This window comes from Monopterus albus, unplaced genomic scaffold (genome assembly GCF_001952655.1).
Source record: "Monopterus albus unplaced genomic scaffold, M_albus_1.0 scaffold16.1, whole genome shotgun sequence".
In the NCBI taxonomy this organism is placed as follows: domain Eukaryota; kingdom Metazoa; phylum Chordata; class Actinopteri; order Synbranchiformes; family Synbranchidae; genus Monopterus; species Monopterus albus.
In genome coordinates this window covers 5,633,134-5,655,441 of record NW_018127896.1, presented here as the reverse complement: position 1 = coordinate 5,655,441, position 22,308 = coordinate 5,633,134, and the positions used below count along the sequence as shown (strand labels likewise).

At 42.4% G+C, this 22,308-nt stretch overlaps 1 protein-coding gene across 1 annotated transcript in view; it reads left to right on the top strand.

Annotated features, from left to right (window-relative positions):
- raph1b (Ras association (RalGDS/AF-6) and pleckstrin homology domains 1b) overlaps nucleotides 1-22,308 on the top strand; it is a 35,354-nt gene that overhangs the window by 10,223 nt on the left and 2,823 nt on the right. Inside the window, exons 2-18 of the mRNA XM_020592138.1 lie at nucleotides 381-464; nucleotides 10,800-10,919; nucleotides 11,215-11,320; nucleotides 11,415-11,606; nucleotides 12,067-12,503; nucleotides 13,215-13,301; nucleotides 13,914-13,988; nucleotides 17,665-17,742; nucleotides 18,805-18,964; nucleotides 19,318-19,439; nucleotides 19,718-19,783; nucleotides 19,883-20,026; nucleotides 20,739-20,849; nucleotides 21,071-21,169; nucleotides 21,295-21,415; nucleotides 21,908-22,044; nucleotides 22,151-22,304. Coding sequence (XP_020447794.1) covers nucleotides 10,800-10,919; nucleotides 11,215-11,320; nucleotides 11,415-11,606; nucleotides 12,067-12,503; nucleotides 13,215-13,301; nucleotides 13,914-13,988; nucleotides 17,665-17,742; nucleotides 18,805-18,964; nucleotides 19,318-19,439; nucleotides 19,718-19,783; nucleotides 19,883-20,026; nucleotides 20,739-20,849; nucleotides 21,071-21,169; nucleotides 21,295-21,415; nucleotides 21,908-22,044; nucleotides 22,151-22,304 — 2,209 coding nt within the window. The 5' untranslated portion in view covers nucleotides 381-464. The remainder of the gene's footprint in view (nucleotides 1-380; nucleotides 465-10,799; nucleotides 10,920-11,214; nucleotides 11,321-11,414; nucleotides 11,607-12,066; nucleotides 12,504-13,214; nucleotides 13,302-13,913; nucleotides 13,989-17,664; nucleotides 17,743-18,804; nucleotides 18,965-19,317; nucleotides 19,440-19,717; nucleotides 19,784-19,882; nucleotides 20,027-20,738; nucleotides 20,850-21,070; nucleotides 21,170-21,294; nucleotides 21,416-21,907; nucleotides 22,045-22,150; nucleotides 22,305-22,308) is intronic.

Below are 22,308 nucleotides of genomic sequence, written 5' to 3'. Positions count from 1 at the left end.
AATCTCATTGTAATGATGAGAGTTTATAATGAAGGGAAAACAAATGTTTGATTGCTTTCAGAGCTTTGAGATAAGTGTCTTTCTGTCTGTGCGTGTCATTTAGTCTGCACTGCATTTAAGTCTCTTGCTCAAGCACCCTCCATAGCTAATCCTCTGCATTCTTGTGACAGTGAGATGGGTCTACTCTCCTCCTGCTGCTGCTGCCAAGTCTCTGAATTCGCCTGCAGTGCAGTGAGAGCAAATGCAGTCAATTCATACATTTGCTATGTCACTGACTAATGGCCTAGGATTAGGTGACCAAAGCTGGCATCACGTTCTGCTACTAGAATCACAAAGTTAGACATAAAATCATATCTGATAGATTTTCTTCTTTCTTTCAGGGGATAAAAGCCTAGTCACAGTGTGGAGTGGTGGTTTCATCAGACCTTTAACCTCAGCCGGAAGGAAAGAAAGCCACTTCAGAGGTAAGAGTTCCTGTAAACTGGAGTGCATAAGTTGTGCCATTGCGTCGTTCTGTAGACGGAGGCAAAAGGAAAAACAGTACTGATGTTGCTACCAGTAAGCTTAGCAAAAACACAAGTTGCTGCTGTAGAAGGTTAGGTTTAAGGTGATCTCAAATGTCTGCTTTGTTGTAGCACTTCTTCATGTCAAACGTGCATCAGATATTGTGTGTCAGCTTTCTGCTTTGCATTTTACAGTAAGAGGAATCTCCAGTTGACAGTGTGAAGCTATATTTTTGTTGTAAAAAGAGGTAAATCCAGTGTAAAGAGGGAGACGTCACCCTCCCTCATCAAAGCCTCTGTCAGATGGCCTTGTAAATCAAAGCCAAATGAAAAAGGCGTCTGAGGATCTTGTCAGGGAGAGTCTTCTTTGCTGAAGGAGATCATTAAAGTGGAACCATGTGGGGTATAACCAGGGCTGTGGCCTGTAGCAAGAAATGCTCTTTTCAGTAAGTGTTTATTCTCTCACTGTCACATATCTGTTTGAATTTACAATCCAGGCTCAAAGTTTCCACTCATATTTATACTAGGGATGTTGATGTTCCTTTTTTTTCTAGAGATAAAGTAATTGCATAATGTACTGCTTTACAGATCGATTACTGAGAACTAGAAAATTGATTTTTAGAGCGCCTCAGTCACTGTCAGTTTTGAATTACCAAGAATTTTATTGCCGACTTAAAAATGAATAAAGTGCATCATAAAGGCTTTAGGCAGTTATGGCTTACATAATGTGGCAGAGCAACAGCAAACACAAGATGCAGAAGCTTTTTAAGCAGGAGTAACACTGCAAGCTAGATATGGTTTTCCATAATACTCTATGTTCAGGAAAATTAGCTAAATACCCATAGCTCTTCAGCTCTGGTCATCTTGTTATCAGTACAACAGATTATTTTGTCTACACTTACTATCTTTAGGTTGTGTATGATGCTTTAAATAGGCACATTGCCATCCATTAATCTATTACTCGTACCCTCTCCTAATTTATGTATAGCATAAGTTTTTCATTTGTGATAGGGAATGATTTAATTGATCTTATACAAGTTACAAAGGTTATAAACCTTGGCTTGACAGTGGAGAAATACAGGTCTGGACCAAGTATTTATAAATGATTAATGTCTAGGAAACAGTAATGGGGAGGTCCAGACTCGTACTAAATAATTTTCACCCTACAAGATGAACTTGTGATGTGTAACAAGCCCAGTAGTGAGGCTGTGGAAGGAAGCTGGCTGTCAGAGCCTGAGGCTGAGAGGAGGAAGCTCGCTCCCCTGGACTTAACCATTCAGGAAGTAAGAATGTGTCAGAGAGCTTTATAAAGGTGGATAGCTGTGTGTTGGCAGATGACTGTGTGTGTCAGTGTCATATGTTTTATGGGGTTTGTTATGCAGAGATGCTCACTAGCTCTGGCACTCAGCTGTCAATCTTGTTTGACATTTACATGACACCTGCAAGGCCATGGTTTAACTTGTCATTGGTCTGTGATGTGGTTGTCATGGCAACCGCTTCAGTCGTACATTTGGGCATTGTTAAAACAGACCATCCTTGAAACGGTCTCCCCTGCTGTTCCTGAAGAGATACAAGTTGCAGCCATTAAGACCTTTGGGAAATGTGTGTGTGTATAATATTGGCATGACAGGAATGGCGGAGGTAGTGTGGCAGGAAATATACTGGCACATTTTTCGTGTCTTTCCGATGAGACACACAAACACATACTTGGATAGTTGTTTTGAATTCCGATACGAAGAAGCTTTTCAGCAGTAGCCAACCAGTGGTGAGCTGCAGGGGTTAAGAGGACTATTATTATGGACTGAGCAAAGGGGAGATGGCAAATGTAGTAAGATAATGGACAAACACATCCCCAGCTGCTTGTGGCATGTGTGCAGACATACTGTATGTATGAAGTATCTTTTTGGCTTTAGGTACAGCACATTGCACATGGCTGGCTTGTTGCAGTACATGTCTTTCCACACACAGGTTATCCATCCGTGTGCTTTGGTATATGCTGTTTGTGCAGTATGTGATACCTACTGTGCTTTGTATTCCCCAACAGGCAGTACGTATAAACCTCCTGTTTCACTAGACCATGCAACAAAAGGATGAGGAAAACCATAAAGAGCAGGTGATAACAGAGGAAGAGAGGCTTAATTATATTAGATATTTTTAAAAGATGAACAATTGGGAAGTATTGAAGTCATATGAGTTCATAATACTACATTACTATGTTGTTCTGTTTGATTGTTTTGTTTTGTTTTTAACAGTGTCCCACATACAGCCAGGACCCATTTACTTTAATAAGTTAGGGTAGAAATTTTGTAATGCTGCAGGCCTTTGCATTTATACCTCACCGAGCACACAAACTTCAATTACACAAAAAAGAAAGCATCAGCATTGCAGCAATTTGCACTTTGTCTTACCAGAGCAGCAGGTCTTACATCTTTTAAAGCAGTGCCTGTTTTTAACGTCCAGTTAGTTCATCTCAGCACTCAGCCTCTGTTGTCTGCTGCTGCAGTGCTGCATCGTGCTCAGAAGTAGGCCTATATATGTGTGTGACCCTACTGCAGCAGACCACCTGAGCTTCTGTGTACCTATGTGGCTGGATGGAACCCAATCTTGTTAGGGCAGGGACAAAACTATTGATTTCACATTTGGGTCACTTCCCTGGAGGAAAGCAGGGAAGCTGACACATTCTCCGTGTTTGTGTGCAGTGAAGAGAGAGCGAGAGAGGGTGGGTGACCACAAGAACAGACTTACCCACATGTGTGCTGCTTGTTTTATAGTCGGATGTTGACAAGTTTACCCAACACATACCAACTCTGCTTTATTTGCTACATTACTATATAGGGATGTAATGATATTTGTAATTTCACAATATTGCAATAGAAAAATGTGTCTAATGTCGTGGGACTATGACAGTATCTGCATGTGGTTATTTCATTAGTACTGAAATTTGAAACTGACATAGCAGATGCTCCATCATTGACTTTTAGAGCATCTGTGTGGCAGAATTTCAAATTTTCCTTTTCAAGAAATGACACAGGTGAAAGGAAAATAAAAAAAACACTGAACAATTTACAAACACTGCTGGATGAAGGGAATGCTAGCCCTGTTTAGGGCTGAGACAGTCCCGGATACATCTCGTAGAAACAGTGAGGACACGTTTGTACACAACACTTTAACGGAGATGAGCAAACAAACCGGACACGCATATGCAAAACCAGCTACTTAGTAACCATCCTTAAGGTCTTCTCTCTTGAAAAAGTAGATCACAGTGTTTGAAAAGCATCTCCAGTAAAGTACAGATCCCACCTTTATGTGTATTGTCCTAGTTTGGCACTGTTAGGTATTTTTAGTCAGATAGAAATTGGATAGATACTTTATGTATTAGAAATGTTTAGTGGAGATAGGATGTCTAGTTAGACTGTTAAATGCTTAGTCATGCTTATGAGTTTCTACAGGGTACATCTAGTCAAGGATAACTAGAGAGAAGAGTTGATGACTGTCAGCAGACAGGATGTTTAATATTATTATTATGACGTGTATAACTGTAGCCTTAGCCATAATATGTTCTTATGTTTAAGTCACGACATGTTACTAGAAGTCTGTGAGAATGTTTTTAGCTACACACCACTTAACCAACAGACACACACACACATTGATTTACTTCATGTTTTGACTACTGCTATGACCAGCTGCAAAGCTGGTAACAGAGACGTCTCGGTTGACGTTTCTGTGTAGTATGGGGCTAGCCCAACCGAGGGGATATAATGTATAGGCCTGGTGGGTTCAGGGTCTTTCATCTTACATCTGCCTGCGAGCAGTTTGGAGGTGCAAGATACCCGAGCGTGTAATGTTAATTTTACCTGTGATCCTTTGAATAAATCAGCACTGTTTTGAAGTTACTTGGACTGTCTCGTCTCTCAGAGTTAGCAATGGTAAGAAGAACCAAAGACCTACAGCACCTTCTTCTCCTCATTCTAGCGTACCAAGCAACAATTTGCTCAATACTGGCCCCAGTGTTCAGGAGTGGGGGATGTTCACTTCAGCTCATCTGTTAGCCTACTGAGAACCTGACCTCCTGCATGTCTGTCTGCGGAGCTGTGCATTTGTGTTTCCATGGACGTGCTTGTTGGTATAGGTGCAGGGCAGCTGAAGTATTTCTTGCTCTGCTATCACTGAGCTGTTGAGTCTTCACACCTACCTCCCACCGCTATGACCATGCATTTCACACTGCCTCTTCCCTCATCTCAGTTTCTCCTGCCCTACCCCCCCAACTCCCTCTCCATCTGTCTACATCTGACATCCTCCTTATCCCTCTCTTTTCTCTGTCTGCCATCGCTTTCTCTGCCCCTCCTTCCTAATTGGCTGTATAAGCCAGGGCGGCTCACTGTGTCATGCTGCACTTCAGTGAGCTTGTATGTGTTTGTTGATCCATGTGTCTTGAGTTCCTCCTCTGCTTGCAAGCTGTTGGTTGCGCTTGACTAATGACACCGGAGCTGCTGTGTTGGCCATCAGGCCCTCCTCTTTATTCACAACCTAATAGCTGGCTCCCTCCGTCCATTATTGTGCCTATCCATCACCCCCCCATCCTCACTGGCTATTCGTCTCCATCTCCTCTCTCTTCCCCATCAGTCCTTCCCCTTAATGCACTCTCTCCTCTTCTATATGATATGTGTTAGCTGTTATCCATGTTTTGTTGGATGGAATTGTGTACAGCTGCATTAAAGCTACATTCCTGGCCAGCATTATAGTTAATAATATGGTACTGCATGACAGATAAAAAGATGTGGATTATGTAGAAGTCTGCTGAAGATAGTTATCTTTTTTTGTACTTTTTATATCCAAGAATTCTAAATAACTCTTTCACAGCAGTGTTACCTTCATTTTCAGCCACGCTTGCTGCTCCTGCATGTAATCATGATGTAACATCATCATATTATTATGATGATGATATGACAGGTTCTGTCACATTAAAAACACTGACCTGAGCCACGATTCAAAGCAATCACAAAATGATTTCTGTTTCATTTACGCTTGTCTTGAATGATAAAATCTTGTCATTAACTTTTAAGTGGAAAGATTAAAACAGTGGTACCTCTTCATTATGAAAATCACAGAATGCTCTAAACATCAGCATTTGTTTAATTCCTAAATGTTAAAGAGCACATATACTGTAGGTGTTTCTTGTTGCAGCAGTAACAACACTTCCCACCTGTGAACTCCTCCTCACAAGCTTGCTTCTCGGACCTCTAAGGCTGCGTCCGCCCTATTTCCCATTCATAGATGAGACATACACAGAGTATTACATCATTCTCAGCGTCACATGCCAGTGGCCAGCACAGGTTGGCTGATGTTAACAAGCCAACCACACCCTGTTGGACTTTGGGCTGTAGCCGACTAGGCGCTCCCTTGTTCAAAGAGTTCTTTTACCGGCACTGCTACAGCTGTTGGTTAAATTCCTCTTTCTGCTTTTAACTCGCATTTGTCCATGTGACACAGTGACATAAATTTCTGGCCTCAATTGCTCCTCTCCTGGTGTAAAGACTGTACATGGAGGGAGCTGACCGGGAAAAAAAAAAACGTAAGAAAGGAAATGAGCAAGCAACCACAGTCTGCACTAAAAACATGAGCCTGGAAATAACCGTTATTACAAGCTTGCACATTTACAGTGAGATCGTATCTGTTTTAAGTCTCTCAGGCAGAGAAACCAAGTGTTTGAGAGCTGCAATAAAAGCTTTGTTTATTCCTGACAGATGCCTTCTTTTGACTGTCTAGCCACACATGAGATCACGAGGCGCACTCTGAAGTGTGTATTGGCCTTAAACCGCTTCATCATGACATAGAATGTCATTATGATATTTTGGCACTTGACATTTCAGGACGTTTTATAGCTTGGACACATATATGTGCTAGAGGTGAATTACAGTCTGGCAGGAAGCCAGATGATGGGCTCACATGAGAGAGCGAGAAGGAACAGAGGTGAGGAGGAGAGAACAGGAGAATTTATGTGTAGCAGATGGTAGATTTATTTTTGGTCCTATCTCTCAAACAGGGAAACACCTATACCATGAAGAGTTGACCTTATAATATTCAAAAGTTATTTATGTTTTTATGGTTAAAAGCCAACCCTGGAGTAGTACCATATGTTAAAATGTTATATAAAAAAGCATTGATTTCCCTTTAGTTTGTTTATTTGAATTGATGACATTAATGTTGATGCGCTGAAGACCCTTGTCACTGTGGGAGGTTGTATCCTGCTAAATGCTTCAAAATTCCCACCATCTATTTGCTGCATTATGGCACTGTATTCATGCTCCTATAAGTTCCCTGAGTTTCTCTAATTGTCTCGCTGGTTTCTAGCCCAGTCAATTCTTCTCAGTTTTGGCTTAATTATTGAGAGTCTTTGTAGAGGGAGGTGGTGGCAGACATTTCCATAAAGTTATTTCTGTAAGGCTAATTTGAGAGACGCGGACAACATTGTGTGCATTTCACTGTTTTTCATGGTGGAGATAATACGAGTCGAAGTATTGAAGTCTGGTTTCATTAATCTCCCCAATCCTCACTGCATGTCAACACTAACACGCACAGACACAATACTTCTAGGTGGAATATGAAATAGTCTATTTAGAAGTGCTTGGTGGAAACATTCGTCATCACAGTAGGAGTGTCTGGCCACAGTAGTATTTACATAGCTATGGTCATGTTCCACATCCCAGCCTTCCTATTTCCTGTGTGATTGAAGTATGAAAGGATTTAATTGTAACTCAAATGCTAGGAGCAATTCAGCATTTGAATGTGAACAGCAAAAGTGGTAAATAACTTTGTCTCTACAACATGATTAAATTAGCTTTTCTTATCAACTGAAGCTTTCTAGCTTGCACAGTGTTTCTGTTTTGATGTATTTTAACCTAGTGGTAAATGCCTTATTCCTCCACTGTTGTTCTGACTGGAAAGTGAGTGGATAACAATACTGATAGTCTGCCCCAACCTTTAGGTCTTGTTCTTAAATGTTCTGTTCTAGTACGTTATAGTGCTAGTACGTAATAAAAGTTGTTTGTCCAAGATGCAGTTTAATGTGAACCAAATGAAAAGCACTGTTCCCCTATCATGCAAAGTGAATTAAGAAGGAGCCAGCCCTGGAATCCTGATCTGACCTCTGATGTCATTTTGCAATCTCCTTTGTCACGCCCAAACACTTAGACAACTTTCTATCTGGCACGCTGGTCTCTCTCTCTTTCTCATCTCTATCTTAAGGTGGAAAATGAGGTTCCAGGTCCGTCACTGGGCTCTTTTCTTTATGGAACTTGTACAGTCTCCTTGTCTTCTGATGGCTTTAAATGCTGGCCATTGCCCTTACCTAAATAAACACTGGCATGGGAACTGGAATTGGTCCAAAGTATTTAGGATAGATCAAATGCTGAGGACATATTAGCCTAACTACTGTAACTAAACCAAAGGCAGTGGCAGTCATTCTGAGTGGTGTGACCTAAATTGTGACAAGAAGTGAGTGAGTTCACTTGTGAACCAATACAGATGTGGACCTTCTTACTCATTAACCTACTCTGTAATCAGTTTGCATGATTTAGGCCTGAGACAGAAAGTTTCTAGCTTGAAACTTGGAGTCTAGAAAGTGTCATTATTTAGTCAGGTAACACTTGTTAGGAGTAGAAACTATGGAGCAGTATTCCAGACACTGTTCTTCTCTTTGTACTCCATTTCATCTTCATACTGCTCCCTTTTCCAATCCTCCTGGCACTCTGATATGAATGTCTATAGATAGACGTCCTTATCCTCCTCTACTTCTTCATCCTTCTCTGCACCGGATGCTTGATGTACTTCTTAGATTTCAAGAGATTTGTTTCTCCAGAACCTACTTTTTTATATCCCTTCACTCCACATTTCCCTTTGCCATCAGTGCAGCATCCGCAGGAACTGTGAGTGTTTATATGTCTGCAGAAATTGCAGAGGGAGACTCCACCGGGAAAACCTTTGGATCTTTAGTCCTTCACCCTAGACTTCTGAGCCAACCAGCAGTCACAAGAGGCAGATGGGTTCTGGCCATGCTCAGACAACAGAGGGGCCGTGTCGTATCAGGAGGGGAAAAGGCCAAGGCTGGTGTTTGGTTTGCGATGGGGTCTGTAAGGGTACATTAGTGTGTGCACACAGCTCTCTCCTGTCCCTGTGTCTTTCCTAGGTCATGCTTCATAAGCTTAAAAGCAGGGCCTCAGGTGGTAATTCACTTAAACCTTCAGCAACATGTGCACTGTGGCTATGATTCCATTAAAATGGAAGCAGCAGAGCTATTTTCAAAGCATTGTTTTCTTTTTGTGCATGTGCGTTATTTTTTTTTTTTAGTCAGTTTTTTTTCCACTTGGATTTTTTGTTGTTAAGTTTGCGCCTATGTGAAGGATCCCAGGCTGTTTAGACACAGCTGTGTGAGTCATTTCTTGCTTGTGTAATTACATGTGAAAACACCTTAGAGGATATTGGCAAACACAACACAAGCTCGTTGGATTTTAGCTGTTTCTTCTGTCTCCAGCCAGCTACTATGTCGTGCTGTACAGCAGGGATTCCCTGATGCAAACGTGTGTGGCCAAAGGGCCCCATATGGAGCCACATTTGAGGCTAGCCAAGTAGACAAATGGTTATGTTCTTTGGTGGTAGTATGGTACCCTGCAATTTAAATGAGGCCAAACTGTTTCTGGTAAACCACTGGGTCATCCTCAGGGATGTAGCGTGTGGGTGTAAGGGTTTAGGTGTCTGGATATCACTGTCAGCACTGAACTCCTACTTCCACCCACAAGTCCCTCCTGTCCCCAATAAGTGGCACAGATAAATCAAAGGACAGCTGGAGTGTCCTGACAAGAAACTGGCCATGAGGGAAATCAGGAATTCTGCAAATCCTGGCCGTCATGAATACACAGATGTAATTTCACACACATGCATTTGGTTGACTTGTTTTTGTTTGCATACTGAGACAAGCTGACAAGCTCCTCATGTGTTTGATATGTGTGCCAAAGCAGGAAACGGTCTATCATCAACACTGTAATATGCACACAACAGCTTAGATGGGATGGGAAGTTGGAGCTGTTGTGGGAGTATATTTGTACATGCAGCACATACAGCGGCTTTAAGGAGCAGAACACTTGTGCTCTCTGGAATGTGACCACTTCTGATGTTCAACAAAAATCCCTCAACTGCTCTGTCTTTGTGTGTGTGTGTGTGTTATCAGTTGACCGATATTCAATGGTGTTGCTATCATAATTGTGTTTGCTTTATTAAATGCTTATTGCCTGATTTTATCACCTTCAAACACACGCCATGTCTTTCTGATTACTTCTCAAGCATTCAGTATGACCGTAAAGGCTTAGATACACAAAACATGCATATGCACATTAAGCCACATGTACACATTTAACTGAATCCAAAGAGCAGGGGTCATAAGATGTGTTAATATGGGTTTGACAAACAGTGTGGATAACAGGAGGGCTTGACAAACCCTTGAAAACATCCTTGGTATTACCTACTTGACCATGCCTTCCTTCTACTTGACACAGATTAGGCATCAGCATGTGTGGGTGCTTATTCATTCTCCAGGCTGAGCAGTATGAGACAAAGCAGCTTGACTACCTGGCTGAGCTAGAAACATATGGTTAGATATTGTACTATGGAGCCATTTTATTGTATTCCGTACTTCACTGGCTTCATATTGTGCTATGGAGCCAGGTTTTATTTAGTGTTTTGTCTGTCGGATGCAATGAGAAAGGTTGGGGATTTCACTTGTATGTTACCAGACATTTTCTCATTCCCTCTGTGTCCAGTAGAGGGAGCTCTGTTATTAACTTTGACCAGCTTGCTATTCATTCATTCACTCACACTTGTCTGCATAGCCATTAACACCACCAGCTTGTGTTGTTCTGAGTGGTTTGAATGATATCGTCTCTACCACTGGTTCAGTGATCCACTAACATTAGTTGGGCTTCCACTTCACCCTCCTTCCACCAGCATCCCTCTTTCTTGGATCCTTACTCGGGAGGTAGAGGGGTGTGTCAGTGGTGAACAGCACACTACACATTACAGGGCATACCACTGATTACACTGCACAGGGTGCCTGCTAGGGGTCTGTGAGTGGTTGCCATAGTAACAGGCAGTAAGGTTGGCATGAGCTGAGCTGAAGGTTTTTTCCTCCTCTTTTAGATCATGCCTGCTATGTAGGTGTGATCTGATACCGTGTGACTTTGTGTACCCATGTGGAATCATCTGACAGTTTCTAATATACTTTCCTTTATTTGTGTCTGTGTGTAGATGGAGCAGGTATCCGATGATGAGTTGGACCATGGAGCAGAGGAGGACAGTGATAAGGAGGACCAGGACCTGGACAAGATGTTTGGAGCCTGGCTGGGAGAGCTGGACAAGCTCACACAGGTTAACACACACATGAAAAGGATGGTTGGTTACACTGTCAAAGACTCACACAGGTAGAGGAGCAGGCAAAAGGGAAGAGGCTGTATCCATAGCAACCTTAACACTGCTAATCCTGTCTCCCTTTACTGTATCCTAGCAACTCCCCTCCCACCACCACTTTGTATTATGTATTTGTGCAGGTCTGCATGTGTCTGTGTGACCGAGGATTTTAGCAGATAGACATGGCCATTTAGATGCTGTGCATTGACTATAATGTCAGAATGTATGTGAGATTTTGCTTCTCCATGTGTCTCAGAGTCTGGATGATGGCAGGCCACAGAAGACACTGCAGAAGCCTCCTCTCAGGCAAGAGACAAACATGGCCAACTTCTCCTACCGCTTCTCAATGTATAACATAAATGGTGAGCGCTGACCAGAAAAATGTATTCATTACACCCCCTCCTCCTTCTCCCCAAACTTGCTGTCTGATCATTCTGCATCCTTTGCTCTATGCAGAGGCACTGAACCAAGGAGACACAGTGGACCTGGATGCCCTGATGGCCGACCTGTGCTCCATCGAACAGGAGCTCACTACCATTTCCAAGCCAAATTCCACCTCTCGTGGCCAGAGCAAAGGCCAGCAGAGGGTCCCGGGGCACAGTGTTAGCACCAAACACACAGGCACCAGTGGAGGGGGAAGCAGCGGAGGTAGTCCTGCTGATTAATGTTCATTTATCATGGTGTTTTGTGTAATATTTTAACAGCGGTAGACTAATTACTGTATCAGTTCTTTTGCACCTAAGGCTGTGTGCCATAGTCCATGTTGCATTTGACATCCCACTTTGTTGGGTCTATGTAATGTTTGGAGTTGTCATACAATACAAAAGAGGAAAGCTTTATAGAGTAAAACAGGAAGGTGTCCCTCTTCTCCTGGCACAAATGGAATAAGGTGAATGACTGATGGTGGAAAACGTTTTTGTCTGCTTCAGTAAAGACTAAACACACACATGCAGGGCAGTAATATAGAGGAAGAAAGGGGGACAATTAGCAGCATCCTGTCTGCATCAAGAAAATGGGAAATGGGCCACATGTTCTTTAAAATGGAGTGGATGTAGAGATGATTTGCTCCTCCATCTGAGCTGTACTTAAACTTTGAACTCCCCAATAGGAAGCACCAGTAGCAGTGCCCGGGCATCGCCAGCCAACACCATACGAAGCGCCAGCGTCACTGCCCGCCCTGTGGCCTCCAACATCTCCCTGGATGACATCACCTCTCAGCTGGAGAAAGCCTCTCTCAGTATGGATGAAGCAGCTCGCCAGACCTCCTCCTCTTCCTCATCATCCTCTTCCTCATCATCCTCTTTCTCCTCCACCACACTTCGACGGCCCTTGTCAGGCTCGTCCAGCGGTGGGCAGCACCGGAGGACAGGTTCTGTGGGTGCGGTCAGTGAGCAGGAAGCTGCATCGCAGCGGTCCAGTGTAAATTCAGCATGTGCCTCAGCGTCCAGCATGGACTCCCTGGACATTGATAAAGTGACGACAGGAGGAGAGGTGGAGGGCCAGAGCAGCTCGAGCACACAAGGGCAAAACCAGACCAGCACAGAGGTATGTCACTGAAATACACACACCAAGGATACTTAAGAGGTGTATATAGTATAATCAGTTAACAAGAGCGTGTGTGTGAGAGTCATAGTGTCAAAGACATACATTTCCATGTGCACTGGTAAGTGAAATCTGCCTTAATAAGGTTTGGGGTCAATTCAGGTTTTCTTTAGTTACTGAAGACTTGCAATACTGATGAGCTGTTGCTCACCAGTAGTTATTTGATTTTCATAGAAATTCTAAATCCTGAACACACTGAAGTGGCCTCAGTCCCGCTCTGATCCTGCATGTTTAACCACACAGCATGACATTTAGAAGAAACTGCATGCCTGAAGTGGACTGAGAGCCAGTCCACAATCCAACCATGTATGGTGCATTAGATAGTTTGTACAAGAATACAATAATAATAATCTCTTATTAATGACCTAAGTGTGACTTTACAATGTAAACTTCTACTATTTCTGAATTTCCTTGTTCACTCACCAAACATGTTGGCTCTCTAACAGAAGCAAAATGCCTCCCAAAGTCCTAAACAGATACTGTACATAAATAAAAATGTATGTTTTCAGTGACAGTTCAGAAGAATCAGGTTTGCATATTAACAAATGATCCTGCATGTCCCCTATCCCCCTTATGCTATCTGTGTTTGCACCATTTGCTATATCTGTGATCTCTATCCACACACACCTTGCCTGCAACTCCTGATTTTCCCAGCATGTCACACTGCGACGGGCCAATGGCAAGTCAGCCAGACGGCAGCTTGACTTCACCTCACAAGAGGGTGAAGTGGATCAGGCCACTGTAAGTGCATGGATGTGAGCTTGGATGTGTGCATGCATGCCTATAGGCATTTGCCCATATAAGGCTGCACGGTTAATGATTTAGGGTATAATCACATAATGACAGTTTACTTGATACCATCATGCATATACTGTACACTATTTGAAACTGACTTTTTAAAGTTGTATCCTGTATGTCAGAACCAATGTTTTAGCAGTAATCTGAAGCTTTTGGTTCGTGTGTAATGTACATGTATGGTCTGTGTGTGTGTGTGTGTGGGTGTGTGTGTGTGTGTGTGTGTGTGTGTGTGTGTGTATGAAACAGAGATTGTAGCTAGACAGAATGCACAGTAACCTATGCATTCACACACTCAGTCATGTTTGCTCCGTCTGTCCAGTAGTACTACTCACAATCATTGCTTCTTTACCCACAGCTGCAGCTAATGACAACTGCAACTGCTGAGTGCTCCTCCATTTATGGAACCTTCTCTCGCTTCCACTCTTCTTTATATAAAAAAATAGATCAAATCACCTGCAATTAATAAGCCCCCGACAGTCGTGTGGCACTGATCTCTCTATATTATGTCTGTTCCTCTGCTCCCTTTTTTTATCCCCTCTCCTCTGTTCACCCAAGCATTCCTATCTGGACCAAGAAACCTCGCTCATTCTGAAAAGCATAGCTGGAAAGCCTTCTCACCTCCTGACCAAGGTGACTTCCTCATACACTCACTCCTTTCGTTTTTCCCCTTTTGTGTGTGCACACTGCTCCTCTTCTCTGCTTTGCATGTCTTTTCATGGGAAAAATCCATCTTGATAACACTTGAAAACCAGCGTCTTACAATTAGACCAATTGATTTATTTACTCAGTTTTAAAAAGATCCCTCTTTTCTCTGAGGGCTGTCGAATAGTATTCTTACATGCAGTAAATGTAAGAATGTGCATACAAAGAGGAATAAGTTGAAAAACAAAAGTGCAAGTAATAAAAATGAAATCTTATGTCTAACAAGGAAAGACTATCAGAATGGATTTTTCCTCCACACACCTGAGTACACTTGATTTTTTTCCCTATGTGCTTCCACATTTATCTTTCACTGGCATGTGTTGATCTTTTTCTCCCTGAAGCTGGTTTTTGATTTGCATTCTCTTCATTAACAAAGTATGATTTGCTGTTATTAGAGCTGCAGTTCCTACTTGATTAATTGATGTCAGTTGACAGAAAAGGAAATTAAGTTGTGTCAGTCAAGAAAGCTGTCAGTTTCTGTGGTTCCAGCTTCTCTGAAGTGACAATTTAGTGCTTTTCTATGTTTTATATCTCAGATTAAATATTTTTGAACTGCTTGGTCAGACACAGAAAGACAAGGTTCAGAGTGTAAGTAGCTGTGGAAACAGTAGTTTTATCAAAAACATGCTAATGTGAGGTCGTCAAAGCCTCTGCCTTTCTCAGTAGATGGAGTTTGCTCCTTCTGAAGACCTTGAGTTAAAACCTTTTCCTCATGGCATTATATTGACTAAACACTTAAGCAGTAGTTAAAATAATCATTACTTGCAGATCAGTATGTTATCTCAGATTCTCAAAGTCATGAGTTTAATGTTTAAGTACATAATGCATTTGTTTTCTCTTACTGTACATGCATTATATGAGTTTAATGTTTAAGTACATAATGCTTTCTCTTACTGTACATGCATTAAATGTATATGGATGAATGTAACAATGGTCAATCTTGTGTTTTCCACTGTTTTCCTATGTAGTATCTGTTTATCTATCATGTGTTTGGTCCTCAAAGGTTCACAACACTTTGGTTTAGTGTAAACGCCTTGAGCGGCAGTCGGATTCCCAGCACATGTGTTGGTCGCAGCCTTCTGTGCAAAGCTTATGCAGATCAGATGTGTGCAGATTTGTGGTTTAAAGTTGGCCGGTGTTGATTGTGATTTATCCCATCATCACTACACAACACGTAGCCAAGAATTCCCTACATCCTATTGAGCTTTAATAATGGACAAGATGTTATTGAATATGAGACAAACCAGAAATGATTCTGACTTGGATAAGCATTCCTCCATGGCTCTAGACAACTCCAGAGAAAGAGTTAATCATTTTAAGGACTTTAAAAGGCTCCATTCTTGTAAAGACAACAAAGGACTATTCCTATAAAGGCAAACTGCAAACCTCCATTAGTGGTTGTCAGCAGTAAATTCTTTCTAAATGGAAACAATGTTTAGTGGTGAAGCTGGGTGGTCTCTTGCACTAATATTCACACATTCATCTTCCCTCAAATGTCACAACCACAATATTGCAGGGGAAGTTAATTCATCTTTCTCTTTGTATTACAAAAAATGAAATCCGTTCAGTGTTTCAAGTCTGTTGGTCACTGGCTTCTAAACTCTTTGTGTATGCAGAAAGCAACTGAATAATTTTTACAAAGCCTGGGACGTACACGCTGTCAGGGACTTTATGTGTTAGTGTTACACTTTCCACCACAGAATGGGAAAGGGCGAGCCACCATCGGCTCAGCACATAAATTCTCTCCCTCTCCTCGCTCCCAGGTCAGACTGTTGACTAAGCATAGGATGTTTGGGAACAGGGGAGGAGAGAGAGAGAGTGGGAAGACATGAAAGGGAGAGGGTGCAAAGATTTTTTTTCCAGACTAGTTAGAAGAGCCTTTTAAAATTGGCTCTGGTGTGGCTCAGTGTGAAAGTAAAAGAGAAAATGGGTGTAGAATAGGAATCAGACTAATGTCTAATAAAAAGCAGGGTGTAGGTGGTCATGTGGAGGGGGAATAATGGAGGGTAGAGCGAGGGGGTTACTCTAACCTTTCTGGGGCTAAACCTACAATGTGCGCAGCCCCCTGTGACCTCATTTCTGTTGCCGCATCTTTTCCTTACACACTCACACACACTCACACGTGGCTGACTAAAAGCCTGCCACTATGTATTGGCCAAACCTTTGTTGACTTTATTACATTAATGCAGACGTGACCAGGAGTTGGTCACGTGGAAAATATAGTCTGGGTCAAGGAGGAGGGGTCAGGTGTGTTCTTGAGATGAGAGGTTTGGGGAGTTAATAACCCCTCACCCCGTCTCTTTTAACACACATGCCTGTTCATACACACACAACAACTGTTCAACACCTCAGCACTTCATTTACCCATGTTCCACTCTCCATTCTTGTCACTGTAGTTTGGGGGGGGCAGTGTTGGTCACAGTCTCCCCCATTGTCCTGATTGCCTGAAGGGTACAGGCTCTTGCAAATGGGGCTCAGTGATTGGCTGAAGTGCCTTTTTACTATTTTTATGGGGATTATGCTCTATTGATTTGGCATGCTCCCAAGACCCTGCATCTATTCTAGAGAGCGAGCGAGAGAGAGAGAGGAAGGGAGTGATGGAGAAGGAGTGAGATAGAGGGGGAGGAAACAAGAAGGGGGAGGGGCATCATCTTCCCCACTGTCTCACTTAGGGTTTTAGTCAGGTTGTGCTCATCTTGGGCACACATGTCTGTGTGTCAGTGAACCTACGGTGGCACAGAGTCTCTGTTCAGCGCAGTCTCAGCTAGCCTGACCGCTGTTGTCTTTGAATGATGGAAGATGTGGATGCTTGGTTGAATTTAACCTACTGAGGATCATGGTGGAATAACTTTACATGCTGTGAAACATGCGGACAAAACAAAATTTTTAGATTTTTTTTGTTTTTTTCTGCTTCAGTCTTGCAGTATCAGCTTACAGAGGAACAGTTGTCATCTTTTTCTTTATCTGTGATGGACACAGCAGGATATTTTCTTAATTTTTCACCCTCTTTAAATATTATCTTTCTAGGAGTTCAGTGTATCTCTGAGTCAGGAGCAAATAAGCTTTCTGATCCTATCTTACACTCATCCTCGTGCCCTTTGGGGACCTTCTACTATTGTTTCCCTTCTGCTGTATAGCAAGATCAAAGGAAACCACTGCAGATTCATATGAATCCTTGTATGGAACCATAGACAGCAAATGGAGCACTATATTTGAGGGAACATCAGACCAGTGATTTGGCATCACAGCGTTTATTTGTATCTGATCAAATATTCACAAAATACATCCACGTACACACGTGGAACACAACCTGCGGATGGAGGTGATGACGTCTTGCTGGCGGGGGCAGGTAAGTAACCCAAAGGAAAATTAGATTTTGTTTTGAAACCATGCGCCATCATACCCTGAGGCATTTAAATGGTTTAGAAGGCTACTTATTCTTTATTTAAGGTGTGTGTTGTGTGTGTGTGTGTGTGTGTGTGTGTGTGTGTGTTTGATGTTGTGTTCCTGCCAGAGGAGTAACAGAAGAAGAGCATTTATGAATCAAAACCTGGTTTTAGTTCTGAGGGAACTGTATTAACCCTGCTTTCGTGTGTCCATATAGGAGGAACAAGCTGCCAAATTGAAGGCAGAGAAGATCCGAGTTGCCCTGGAAAAAATCAAGGAGGCACAGGTCAAAAAGGTACGACCACCTCTGTCCTTTGTACGTACACTCTCACTTACTAACACTGTGTCTTTTAAAAAGCTATTCTGACTGATAATAATTCCTCTCTTGTTGTATTCACTGCATGCTGCATTTCTTTGTGAACTTCATTCACAGCGAGGCAGTGAAGTGCAGAGAAAATAGGTCATTGCAGTGTTTGATTATGTGTATGTGTCTGTCTGCTGGGGAGGGAGCAAGAAATCAGAGGCTTCCGAAAAAGATAGCAACACAAACATAGCATTTACACTGTCTAACCAAACAAGTGCAGATTTTTTTGTGACAACTTGAAAGCCACGACAAGCTATTTTTACCAATGTTTCCACCAGTGAATGGACTGTCTCTCTGAATCACAGTGCCATTTAGTAAAGTGGTGTCCTTTTACATGAAATGAATAGTTGAGACCCAGCAGTGTTTCACCAAACAGGGGTAGACTTCAGTCTGCCAAGTGAATACAGAATGACAGGATAAAACGTGCTGGTACAGACTGCACATAAAAAAGCCTTGGCCAATGCTGGAGAACACTGTGATTTGCTGTTGTATTAGTGCTGTGATTGTCAGTGTTTTCCATAGCCAGCTAAGCCTCACAACTTATTGTATTACTGTTCTTTGTTTTGGGTTTTTTTTTCTGCCACACTAAGATCTTTCAGGGGTCTCCCTGTGAGAAATATAGGTCAGACTGTAGCTCAGACCCATGTCTGAGTCTCACATCTATCCCAGCTTTCTCATTCATCCAAGCCTCTATCCAGTACCCACATGCTCAGATGTCAGGGTGCTATTGTGAAGAGACAAACAGGAGGTCAAAGAACTGAGGGCTTCATTTGTTTTCATACAAGGACAGCTCTTATGTAGGTTATGATTGTGTGAGGCTGAATTTGGCACGTGCGTCTTACATGTACAGCTTAGTTTAAGGCTGCTTGGTATGGACAATTTTGATCAATTTTGAGAAACCTACATACTTTCTAAAGAGAGATTGATTTAAATAACACAATCTTTATTGGCCTAACTTTTGGAAATCTTTTTTAAAAACTTTATTTTCCTCAGCTGGTGATTAGGGTCCACATGTCAGACGAGAGCTCCAAGACCATGATGGTGGATGAGCGGCAGACAGTCAGGCAGGTGCTGGACAGCCTGCTGGATAAGTCGCACTGTGGCTACAGCCCTGACTGGTCTCTAGTGGAAACCATCACTGAACTACAGATGGGTAAGAAAAGATTCACAGATAGTCCCAACCGCCCCTGGGTCAAACAGTAGAAACTGTTTATAGCTGGCATGAATCTGCACTGTTGGCATATCGATGAGGGGGAGGTTTGCACATGGCGCAGTGCACAAAGTAAACAGTGTGGGTGACAAATGTGCTATATTAGAACTATCTGTGATCTAAGAATTGTCAGTGTTTGTGACTTCAGGCTAGTTGAAGATTTACGGTTGTTTTTCCCCACCTAAATAACAGAAATCCCTGAGGGAGGAAATTAAGTGCACATTTGCAGGTCAGCAAAAAAACTGCAAATCCTGCATGTCATTTTCATTCCTCTTTTCTCTCTGTCTTTCTCTTAGAGCGTATTTTTGAGGATCATGAGAACTTGGTGGAAAATCTATTAAACTGGACCCGGGACAGCCACAACAAGCTTATGTTCATCGAACGCATCGAGAAATATGCTCTTTTCAAGAACCCTCAGGTGAGTGTAGAATGACACGAGTGAAGACAGCTCCTCTTCTCAGTACCCAACATAGCCGCTCTGCGTGTAAATGCTGAAAGCATACACACAAACACATAGTTTATACTGTATGTGCTCAGTGTCTGCACAAACCACAGAGCACGATAATGTGTTTGTGTAGGAGAGCTGGAAGTAGGTCAAAGCTCCAAAGTGAGTAAAGTTGAATAATTTATTTAACATAAGCCGAGGTCAGAAAGCGATTTCCTGTCTTCTGTTCACTTCTGTTTGTTCATTTCCAGAATTATTTGTTGGGGCGGAAGGAGACCTCAGAAATGGCTGACAGAAATAAAGAGGCATTACTAGAGGTGAGATTATCTGAGGACAAAACTACAGACTTTCCTCCCATTTCTGCTGATCAGGAGGATGAGGTCAACTTTAACATCAGTTTTTGTGTGACTAACCAGGAGTGTTTCTGCGGTGGCACGGTGTCTGTGCCAGAGATTGAAGGTGTCCTGTGGCTCAAAGAGGATGGTAAGAAGTCGTGGAAGAAGCGTTACTTCCTCCTCAGGGCTTCAGGGATCTACTACATCCCAAAAGGCAAAGCCAAGGTCAGTGACACATGAGATGGAGACCTATGGGCACAGTGAAGCTGGAGAACAAAAATGTGGCTTGGGGTTATGAAAACCAGATTCACACAGTCTGCTCTGTGGTATTTCCTGTTTTGGGCCTCATCACTTTGAAGACAACAGAAACAGCACATGTGCTTTCTCAGTCTGGGAAGTTTTGCTGTGCACATGTGCTCCATTTTTAGCACTATCATCCTCCAAAGTCATTTTCAGACTAACTTTTTGCACTTGTCTTCAGTGACACCACATCAGCACTATAATGCATCATAGTGCCAGCTCACGCCCTGAATAAAGCACTGTACAAATGCAGAGTGCTTCATTATTACTATTAATTTTGTTCTCCGCACTTACCTTTAAAAAAATATGTATCAAACTTGCTGAACTATTTAAATTCAATTTAGTGCAACTCCACTCCAGCACAGAAACAGCATGAGCATTCATTTGTAATATAGACTGTGCTCTGCATCTTTCTATACATCAACAACAAAAAACGTTAGGGGAGAAATTCAAACAGTTTCTGAAATGCTGAGTATTTGGAGCACTTAAATGGCTTGATCTGCTTGAATGTATGGAACCAAATAGGCCTTCAGGTTATTCAGGCCTCATGGACAGCAGCTTAACTCAACCTTGGTGTTTTAGTAAGTCAGCCATGCATCACTCCATCCTGTTGTCTCCTGTATCTCCTTCCATGCAGGCGTCCAGAGATCTCGTGTGCTTCCTGCAGTTGGACCATGTCAATGTGTATTACGGCCAGGACTACCGCAGCAAATACAAGTCTCCCACTGACTACTGCCTAGCCCTGAAGGTGAAGGCCTAGCACTGTATCTTCCACTGAATGGGGAAAAAATTGTTTTCTGTGACCTTTTTTATGAAAATACTAAATAAGTAATGGCGGTAGGAAGTAGGAAGTGGATAAAAATTATATATCATATAGTAATCTTTTCATTATGAGGAAGATTTAGTCACATTGCACTGGACAGGTGAGACATAGTTTGATACTAAATACATATTTATTTCTTTTTGCAGCATCCACAAATCCAGAAGAAGTCACAGTACATTAAGTATCTGTGCTGTGATGATGTCAGGACCCTGCACCAATGGGTGAACGGAATTCGCATCGCCAAGGTTGGACTAAATCTGACGTCCTGCTGTTATTAAAGTAGTCAGCAAAAATAACCAAAAACAGCTCTCGGGCACCAATTAGAGAAAATATCTTAATTCACTTTATGTCACTGTGTGTTTCTGTGTAGTATGGGAAGCAGCTATATGTGAACTATCAGGAAGCCATGAAGAGGACAGAGGCAGCCTACGATTGGTCCTCTCTCTCTACCTCCAGCATCCGCTCCGGCTCCAGCTCTGCCAGCATACCTGGTTAGTGCCTGGGCTGAGAAAGATGCTGATGTGGAATCAAGCATGCATCATCATTTTTTATTTTTTTATTTTTTTATTGATTTCACTGATATCTAACCAGGGGAATTCCTGTGAGGTTAGAAACCGCTTTTACAAGGATGCCCTGGCATCATCATCATGTCTAGTGTACACCTCATTGTCAGTATGCCATTCAAATCTGGAGATAACCTGTTAAAATAACCACTTCGAGTCTAGAATTTAGTTTTCCTTTTTTTCCAAAGTTGCTGTGACAGCCCATGTGTTTGAAGAAATCTGTGGTAAAGACTGTTGTTGTCATTACCAACCACATAATGGAACAGTTATGTCGATGCATGGATATATATACTTCATAAATAATCTGTCTTGATAGTTGGTTAATACCTTGCCTTTTCATACATTTCATCCATCATACTTTGCCGTTCTAAAACTGTACTTGTCTCAGAAAGGCATAGTGTCATTTGTGTGTGTTTTCAGAGTCCCATTCTAATCATTCAGGCCACTCAGACAGTGGGGTGGACACAGGCTCCTCTCATGGCCGGTCCCAGAGTGTTGTGAGCTCCATTTTCTCTGAGGCCTGGAAGAGAGGTACCCAGATCGAGGAAAACTCCAAGGTACGGCATCAGCTTAAAGAACTTCCAAAGCTTGTTATACAGGTTTTGAAAAATGGATTTGTTGTGTCATTTACTTTAATGAGCTCACACAATCTTGTTCTAGCAGATGAGAATGGAGGCATCCAGAGGGGCCACACTGCCGCATGCTTCCCACAGTCATCGGCATCACAGCCAGCATTCAGTTGACCACTCAGCCCTGACACCCCCACCGCAGCAGCAGCATCCACCACAGCCTCAACACCCATTAGTGCACACCCAAACACA